This window comes from Trachinotus anak, unplaced genomic scaffold (genome assembly GCF_046630095.1).
Source record: "Trachinotus anak isolate AG129_WGS33_773 ecotype Australia unplaced genomic scaffold, CSIRO_AGI_Tana_v1 ptg000005l, whole genome shotgun sequence".
NCBI lineage: Eukaryota > Metazoa > Chordata > Actinopteri > Carangiformes > Carangidae > Trachinotus > Trachinotus anak.
The window spans coordinates 16,989,699-16,998,701 of record NW_027273856.1 but is presented as its reverse complement, the minus strand read 5'-3'; the positions used below and the strand labels follow the sequence as shown (position 1 = coordinate 16,998,701).

Here is a 9,003-nt window from a genome sequence, read left to right as displayed (position 1 = left end):
AACTGCTAAAACTGTTGTATCGACAATTTAGCAAAGTCTGACCCACGTCTGTGTATTTCCCATCATATTTTACATTGACAAACTTCATTTGAGAGATATATTTAGGCTAATTCGTAGGCTGCTGCTCCTTGAACAGGTACTGGACTAAGGCATTTGGTCGCCACTACTTTACAACATTCAATAAATGATGGAATAACAAACCAGTGGCATAAAAATGTTAATTTAAATGTATGTGTACATATTATTAATTAACAGTCGACATACCACCTCAGCTCTTTAACAGTTGAAAGCGTAGTTGCTGCCAGCTGATTAATTAGCGGATCAATACATCGCTGTGGCCTCCACAGGTGAACGTTAATTACCTCAGGGCAGTTATTGTCCGTTACCAGCCAATCAGCGCACACAACCGGAAGTAGCGTTGCTAGGCGGCGGGACCTTGAACTGAAACGCAAACAATGGCGACCGACACCTCTAACAGACCGTACCACATTATTATTTTCGGTGCCACAGGGTTCACAGGGCAGTTTGTTGTGGAGGAAGTCGCCCGATGTGCCGCAGAGACACCCGGGGGCAGCCCTCTGAAATGGGCCGTGGCCGGGAGAAGCAGACAGCGTCTGGAAGCAGCGCTGGAACAAGCTGCGGGGAGGCTGTGTATGTGCTTAACAGGGTGGACTGTAGCTAACTGAGACAGGAGGGTTTGCGGTCAGGCCTGAACGATCAAATGTCAGGCCATGTCTCACTGCCGCAGGATACCTCACTCACTTGACTGACAGGGGCAGCAGGCTGAGCTGTTGTTGTGGTCTGTGGGTGGTTATGTAGCTAGAAGTGAACAATTTTGTACTTGACCCGTAAATATGAGTTCTTGTTTTGCTCAGAAACTGCTAGCTAGCTTTAAAAATGGACAGTTTGTCAGGGTATCAGAGCTGGACCCCATAGTGACAGACCAACAAGTACTAAAGGATAAATAACATTTCATATTTATCATATGCAGCTGTAAGCACTGAGACAATATTATATTCATATTTTATTAATATCTAGTATTTTCAGCTGTGCTGGTAATAACCTGGGAATACAGTCGGTTCAAAAATGCTTTACAGACTGCCTTCAGTACAGTGCATGTAGGGGTTTGCAGTTTTACTCCTGACACAAACACACACTATACAAATCAGTTTAGGGCTACGTCTGAGAGTTATCCACTGTACATTCAGTGTAAGATCTTCTCTTCTGTTTTGTCAGCTATGCCTGAGTTGAGGACAGACACTGAGATCATTGTTGCTGATGTGTCCATTGAAGAATCACTTGCCATCATGTGCCAACAAGGTGTGGTCATTCTCAACTGTGTGGGACCAGTAAGTATTTTGTCAGGGGGTGAAACAAAGGACACTATGAGATGATATCTCGTATACTATGTGGTTTGTGTTTGAACAATGCTCTTTATGCTCTCTTTGTCCTTTTAGTACAGATTCTATGGTGAACCAGTAGTCAAAGCTTGCATAGAAAATGGAGCTCACTACATAGACATCTGTGGGGAGCCTCAGGTAGTGTAGTTAAATGTCCATGTCTATATTTTTTATTAATCTATATTTATTTTATATCTTAGCTATCACTTCTCCTAAAGTAAACAGAAGATCAAACCTTATTTGCATCTCATTGCGTTTTTGTGCATTTTTGTTTTGTGTACATGGGTGCCTGTCCATAACAGTTCCTAGAACGTATGCAGCTGGAGTATCACACTAAGGCCTTGGACAGAGGAGTGTATGTGATTGGCAGCTGTGGCTTCGACTCCATACCAGCAGACCTGGGTATTCTCTACACACAAAGGCAGTTCAAAGGTAGGAAACAGAGGACAAGCTGAAGTCAGAAGCCTGGAAATGATTTATTCAATAGTACAAAAGTAAAAATCATCAAAATATGAAGGTACATCACTAGACACACCAAACGCAGCGATACAATGAAGGATCTGTGTTTATTCTTACACTTTCTCACAAGTTACTACTGATTTTTCATTTAACAAATAAACAACCATAAACTTTCTTTGCTTCGATTTATTCAATGGCTAACAGTGACAAGTTTAGTTGAACTCAAGCATTTGATTGTATTTTCGATACTGATAAACTTTAACTGAACTTGGTCTTCAAGTGTGTGATTTGTTCTGATTTCAGGAAGACTGACAGCTGTGGAGAGCTTCCTGAAGATCAGCAGTGGGCCTGAGGTAGCCTGAACAACTACAGCCTCTGCACTGCATGATGGGAAATGTAGCCTGATGCACTCCAAAAGTAAAGTGATGGCTGTTTTGGTGTAAAAAACAATTATATAATTGAGCTGTCACTATGAAGGATATGACTAATCATGGATTATATTTATTAGAAAATGTCAGAAAATATCAACGCAGGCACAAAGCTGGATGCATTTTTGAGATAAAATGTTGTATTTTATTTTACTTTATAGTCAGAATAGGGCTGAATTCCTAAAAATTACTCACAGAAAACACAAGTATGGAGCAGTGGAATCAATATCCTTGTGACAGAAAGGTCATCTAACAGACCCTCTGGGGAAATTGAGAGTAAACAGAGAGATGTATCAGATACAGTCAACAGAGCAGAGGTGCTTTTGTCCTTTTGGAAGATAGTCAGATCATTTATCATTAACTTTTCTAATTTTCTTTAAACTATATATGCTGATACATAAGCACAACATGCTACTGACTGCCTTACTGCAGTTTCAGAACTGGTGTGTAGTGTCTTCTTTGACTGTTGTCATCATTTGTTTATTGAGAGGAAGTTGGATAGCACTGCCTTCCCGCACCGTGACCTGTGACAGAATTAAAGTGCTCTCAATCCTCACAGGGGTCGTCCGGTCACGATGCCACTTGGCAGTCTGCTGTGTATGGCTTCGCAGACAGCGGCTCTCTCCGCCAGCTGAGGAAGAAGTTTGGCCACAAGCCGCTGCCTGTGGTGGGAGCCAAAGTCAAAAAGAGGTAAGACTATAACTGAACAATTACTGTCTGGCTAGAAGACTTTAGTCTGAGTAATAACATTTTTATTGGAACGTGGGGCTTGGCAGCAATAAGTTAGGACTTGGGTGAGCTGTGTTTCCTCGGTGCACAAACAGAGGGATTTTCCCACTGACACTGATACTTCTTTTTCACACTTGACCGACATTTCAGTAGTTTGATTCCAAAATCAATCATTCTACTATGATACCTTCATTTACAATATAGTGCTATTTGAGCAAATGCAATCACCATAAAATAAATGTAATTTAATGAAATGTAATTGTGCATAATGTGGTACAAATGTTCAAATAAATAGTTGATGTTTTGGAATGAAAAGCCTTCAGGGCCTCAAAACATATGTAACTTTAAGTCGCTGTATAAAAATCCAGCACAGAGTTTCTGCAGGATGGCTGTAATTTGCAAACTATTACTGTCTGGCTGATTTACATTCACTGAGATTTTATTGGGACGTGGGGCCTGGCAGGGATGGAGGGACAGATTTAGAGGACTATCAATGGATGAAATGAGCTCGAGTACTACTGCGCTGATGCTGCAGGCAGAGATAGATTTGGTGAGCGTAGACCACTCTGCTCTCTGTGTGTGTGTGTGTGTGTGTGTGTGTGTGTGTGTGTGTGTGTGTGTGTGTGTGTGTGTGTTTGCAGGGGTTTTGTGTTTTTCAGCAAGGAGATTGAGCAGTACGCCATTCCATTTATGGGTTCTGATCCATCAGTAGTCAAGAGAACCCAGCGTTTCCTTTATGAGGAGGAACACCAGTCACCGGTGAGATGATCACAACACAAGACTGTGCTTCCAGTTATTGATTACAGTGGTTGTAGTTAAAGCTGCCTTGTAGGATTTTCTTGTAAACACAGTTACACTTGAGCACCACCAAATATTGAAAGTATTTCCTTCCTCATTAAACATTTTGCTGAGCTTATATTTATTTAATACTTTGAAATCTTCCTCACCTTTTCTCGGTCTGTTGTTGACATTATTTCACACTTTACTGCCACCAGCTGTCACTGGAGCACCTTGAAACAGAGACAAGTCATAGAGCTTGGATGCATCTCTCTTTGTAATGGGCAGGAATCTGTATCATATCACCTTCACTCTCCTGCCTGTGCCAGTAGATCATTAAATTGTTGCTCCAGAGTGGCAATAATGTTGAAGAACTCTTGCTTGTTTTTACTCTTTTGCTCCAAGTTGTTCAAAGTTGGATTACTAAGATGATTGCTGAATACCTAAAAGGTACCATGTGGAGTCCCTGAGCACGAGTAGCGCCATGGAGCTGATATACAGACATAAGCACACAGGCAACATGATGCAGATCCCTGCTGGTGACACAGATAATCTATGTAACGTCATATTTCTGTGTGAGGCAATTCACCTGTAATCTGTGATATACTTGTACTGTGATGTTGATGTAGGTCTAGTGTACTGTACCTTCAGGTCCCACTGAGGTTACAGACCAGGCCGAGTCAGTTCCACAGGTTATATCTGCAACCATTTAAATAAGGTTAATCTCTCCATCCTCTGAGCTTAAGTGAATTTTCCTTACCTAACAGTTCATTGTGCTTTCCAACCATTAGGTACAGTCAAAGTAGACTTTACAACATTTCAGTGTTATCAATGATTTGGCACACCCTGTTCGAGGCAGTAAATAACCAAGCGTGAGTGTGAGTGTGTCTCAGGAGAGGAGCCGCTAATATCTCAGTACTATCTGTGTCCCTGAGGAGCACGGTTTGCTACGCTGCATTAAGCGACACAAAGAGGTTTAATATTAACAACACGTCGTCTTTCTCATCTCGGGTTTATGTAGAAGACTGTGCGTCCTGCCGGTGAAAAGCGAGACCTTTCTCTCTGCTGTACCTGTAACTAGGTCAGCCACTCCAGCAGCTGTCACTGTTTTGATCACAGCCAGAGACGCGGGCCTTAATGAAACTATCTCATTATGTTGTTTAGACTGCCATCTACCAGCGGAGTGGAAATATGATGACTCATCTGTAGTGATTCATCACTTTCATCCCCGCTGCTCATTACTCCTTTTGACATCTCATCTCGTCAAGCCCCCCCCCCCTCCTGCTTCGCTCCTTTTTTCTTCTTCCAACTGTTTCTCTTTTTTTACTCCTCCTTCCTGCTCCCTCAGTGTGATTCTGCGTTTCTTCTCACCCTCGTACTTATCCTCTTCCTCACCCCTTCTCCTCTCCCTCACTCCGACTGCCTGCCTCCTTTTCCTTTTATCACTTCACTTTCATCTCTCATCCTTTCTTCCGTGCCTTCCCCCTCCTCCACGTTCTCTCTCAGCTCACACTTCCCCTTCATCTCTCATTTTCCCCTCCCTGTCTCCATTCATTCCCCTGTTCTTGTATATCTTACACCTTCTCCCTCTCTCTGTCCACAGGTTCAGTACAGTGCCTACGTTGGGGTTGGTGGCCTCTTCTCCATAGTCAAGCTCTTCTGTGGCGGCCTACTCTTCTGGTTCATGGTCAAATTCAGCCTTGGCAGGAAGCTCCTCACCACGGTAGCTGCATCATTCTTCAGACAACTGCTTATTGTAGCTGCCTGCTGTGGTATTCGGATCTGCTTTGGACAGTAGTCCCTTGGATGTGGAGTTAAAAGCTTTAAGACACTATCTTAAGTGTCTACACTGTCTATGTTTAAATCATTTAAATGTGGATGAATGTTACAGTTAGGTGTTGCTGTTGAGCTGAAAGTTTTACTCAAAGCTACTCATGTTAAATACTGCAGCAGAGTGTGATACTGTGATGCTTATAAGTGGAAAAATGTTCCAAAGCAACATGGATTAAACAGTTTTATCACTTTGTTTTAATCCAAGAAAAACAGTTAAGGAGTGAAAGTATTATTTTTAGGGTTTTGCACAAAAAATAGATTTTCTGTTCTTTGTTTTTCCCAAAGTTTCCGTCATTCTTCTCCTTTGGCCTGTTTAGTAAGGCGGGTCCAACCATGAAGCAGGTAAGACGTTTTATTTTTGCAGTAAATTCATTAACATTAGGTGTGTTTTAATTAACCTGCTTAAAAACAAGTAATTGAAACGTGAATTAAAAAAAAAAAATACTCAAATGTTGCAAAAAAATGTGTACACTCACACAAGGTTGTTTTCCAGATCATTCACCAAAGCAATATTTTACAAAACTGAAATTCAATTCCAGTCATGGCACCTGACGTATCAGGCCCCAGGAAGCCAGTTCAGCCACGAGAAATCTGTCGTCAAGATATAATGAAATGATATCACGAGAGGAGAAAACCCAGTTTATTCACATCACTCAGTGGAAACAATTGTGTTTTGTTAATTTTGAAAAAATAAATAAATAAATAAATAAATAAATAAATAAACTAATGAAAACCTGGCTGTTGTTGTAACAATTGTTGTAACCTGTGTGGAATTAAAGCTTATTAAGATTTAAGGTTTACTAATATTATGGTTGTGGCAGAAAAGTGAATGCGATCACAGCACAAACCAACACAAACATACTTTTTTGTTTCTTAATATTATTTAAATGACAGTATTTTCTATAGTAACAGCCTCAAACGTGTATCTTTGTGTTTCATTGTGCTGCACGTTTGATTGTCATCGATCGGTCCAGTCAGTCAGCCGCTCACTCGTGGACTTCCTCTTTCCTCATTCGTCTCTCCTTCTCTTTCAGATTGAAGACACCTGTTTCAGCCTGACGTTTTTCGGGGAGGGATACTCAGAGGGCACGGACCCCTCACAGGGCAAACCCAACGCTAAGATCTGCACCCAGGTCATTGGGGCAGGTGAGATCACCACGGCTCAGCTCTTCTGTAGTCCAGTTATAGGCCTCCATATAGAGGTGTGACTGTCACACACTTATTATCTCAAACTGCTGGACACTGTAATGTTTCACAGACAGGAGTAAAGTGCATGTTTTCTGAACTATTTTCAGCTGCGGCGTAATTTGCACCAGTCAGAGTTGATGGAGGAGAACATGTCACCCAGTGTAACTGTGTGAATCACTGATGTGTTTGAATAGTATTTGGACATTAATGGAGCTCTGTGGTGCAGAGGAGTAAGCTCCATGTAGATCAGGCTGTGGATATACACACAGTACTTGTTGCTGAGATACATTCAGTGTTGCTTTTTGGTTTTGTTTAAGCACCTCATACTGGAAATAAAGGTGTTTTGTGTTGTTTTGGGGAATTTACATATTTATACAACTTTGTCCCTCCATGTTTGTTTGTTCTTGTTGACAGAACCTGGTTACGTAGCCACAGTGTCTGCGATGGTACAGGCAGCTGTAACTGTGCTGAATGAATTACACTCTCTTCCCAGGAGGTCAGTTGTGTCTCTTTTTCATTTCTCAAGCATCCTTTGCTTCACCCTCCTCTGTCATAAACAGGAGAGATCTGTCTTTCAGCCTCTCTATATCCAAGTATCATCCCACTCCTCCTCTGCACCTCCTCCTTCTCTCTCTGACAGGGGAGGTGTGTACACTCCAGGAGCTGCCTTCTATAAAACCAGTCTCATTGACCGCCTGCAGAGCCACAGCATCAAGTTCTCGTTCAGAAACTACCAGTAACAACCAGAGGCCACGCCACCTTCAGTTAAAGCACATTGTATTTATACTGATATCGACCTTTCATCCAGTCGCCATGACGACCATTTATTGATTGTTGTCTGTCAGTTTAATAACTTCACTCTGAGAGTTGTGAGTCATCAGAGTGTTGTGGCTGTAGTGAACAGATCCACCAGTGCAGGGAGATGTTCTTTGTGTCGCTCAATGAGACTTGAGAAAATGCGAACACGCTCGCTGCCGCCCACTGAGGCCGGCTGTGCCTTTGCCAAACTCCCTCTCCTCTTTGTTTCCCCTGCACGGTGAGACCTGGTGTTTTCAGTCTCCACAGCACTGAGAGCACTCTGCTGCTGGATACAAGTCTTTTTGTAAACACTGAAGTGGTTTACTCACACAAGTGTTTACTATGCATTTGTGAAAATAAGCAAACTTGGTTTTTATCAAACTTTATTAAAATCAATAAGTTTATGAATCATAGACAACCTGCACATCTGTACTTGAAATGTAAAAGAAAATGAAAAACACTAAACTTGAGACAATCTAGAGCAAAAACTAGAAAAGATTGTTTACAGTAAATATTTTACTGTATGTTTGTGTAATTATTTATTATATATAATATATAGTTTTTAGTGAAATATTGTGTTATGGTGGAGTAAGATCTACTTCTTTTAGTTTGTGTTAAATGTGATTTAGTTTGATCCCTGTCAACAGTATAATCAGCATTTTTGTTGTGTGTGAAATGAGAGTGAAATACATGTTTTCTTGACCCATACTTCTGATTAAAGCACTAAGATGAAATTGTGCACAGCATCACGACGTGACTCCTTTAAGTTGTGTTTATATGCTGCTCATCTGTACAGAGCACTGACAATGAGACTTTACATTCTGGGTCCTGTGGTGCTCAGGTTCAGCTCCGGTTAAAGGTAGGGAATTTTGTTAGGTTGTACATTAACTATATTCATAGAAAAGCTTTATCATACTTCGGTTGCCAGGAGTCCATTGTATTGTCAGAGCAGATATCAGTGGTGAATCATACAACGCATACAACAGCACAGGTGCAAGAGACAGTCTGTAACCCTCTGGTTTTGTGCATTAAGTGATCTGATCTTCATCTAAATCACCAGTACAGACAAACACAAACAGTTATAGTCCATGATGTTGTAATAGCATGGTATCCTCTCTGCGCTCCATGTTTGTTAGACTGGTGAACAGAGATGTTAATCAGCTCCTCTGATCCCTTTAAGCCTTCAGCTGTCACTCAGGTTCTCCGTGATGTTACTGATCATTCTGCCTTTAGACTCAGCTGCACGCACACCTCTGGGGAGAGTAGCCACAGAATGAAATCATCTCCATTTAGAGACCTTTTCCAGCTTAATGTGAACAGTATAAAGTTATATAATTATTATTCAGCCCCTGGCCTGGTAGTAAACATTCTGTGGACACTGGTCTGCAGGC

The 9,003-nt window shown here is 41.5% G+C and overlaps 1 protein-coding gene and 1 long non-coding RNA gene across 4 annotated transcripts in view; one reads left to right on the top strand and one right to left on the bottom strand.

Annotated features, from left to right (window-relative positions):
* The window catches only part of LOC139621780 (uncharacterized), a 38,409-nt gene extending 38,013 nt beyond the window's left edge, over window positions 1–396 (bottom strand). For both annotated transcript variants that reach the window (XR_011691082.1, XR_011691081.1), the window contains exon 1: window positions 265–396. This is a non-coding gene — a long non-coding RNA (uncharacterized lncRNA). The remainder of the gene's footprint in view (window positions 1–264) is intronic.
* Window positions 388–8,358, top strand: sccpdhb (saccharopine dehydrogenase b). 2 transcript variants are annotated; one of them, XM_071478618.1, is made up of 12 exons: window positions 388–651; window positions 1,237–1,349; window positions 1,458–1,538; window positions 1,703–1,832; window positions 2,163–2,212; window positions 2,847–2,977; window positions 3,658–3,775; window positions 5,397–5,516; window positions 5,912–5,968; window positions 6,661–6,772; window positions 7,229–7,310; window positions 7,455–8,358. In XM_071478618.1, the coding sequence occupies exons 1-12, from the start codon at window positions 456–458 to the stop codon at window positions 7,552–7,554; spliced, it is 1,290 nt and encodes a 429-aa protein (XP_071334719.1). In that variant the 5' UTR covers window positions 388–455; the 3' UTR covers window positions 7,555–8,358. The 2 variants fall into 2 exon arrangements, with proteins under 2 accessions (XP_071334719.1, XP_071334720.1); XM_071478619.1 differs by having other exon boundaries at window positions 509–651; window positions 1,463–1,538.
* The last annotated feature ends 645 nt before the right edge of the window (window positions 8,359–9,003 follow it).

Coding starts and splice junctions, on each gene's coding strand:
- sccpdhb (XM_071478618.1), top strand. CDS start 456: ATGGCGACCGACACCTCTAACAGACCGTACCACATTATTATTTTCGGT. Junction 1,350..1,457: donor TTCTCAACTGTGTGGGACCA/GTAAGTATTTTG, acceptor TTGTCCTTTTAG/TACAGATTCTATGGTGAACC. Junction 1,539..1,702: donor ACATCTGTGGGGAGCCTCAG/GTAGTGTAGTTA, acceptor TGTCCATAACAG/TTCCTAGAACGTATGCAGCT.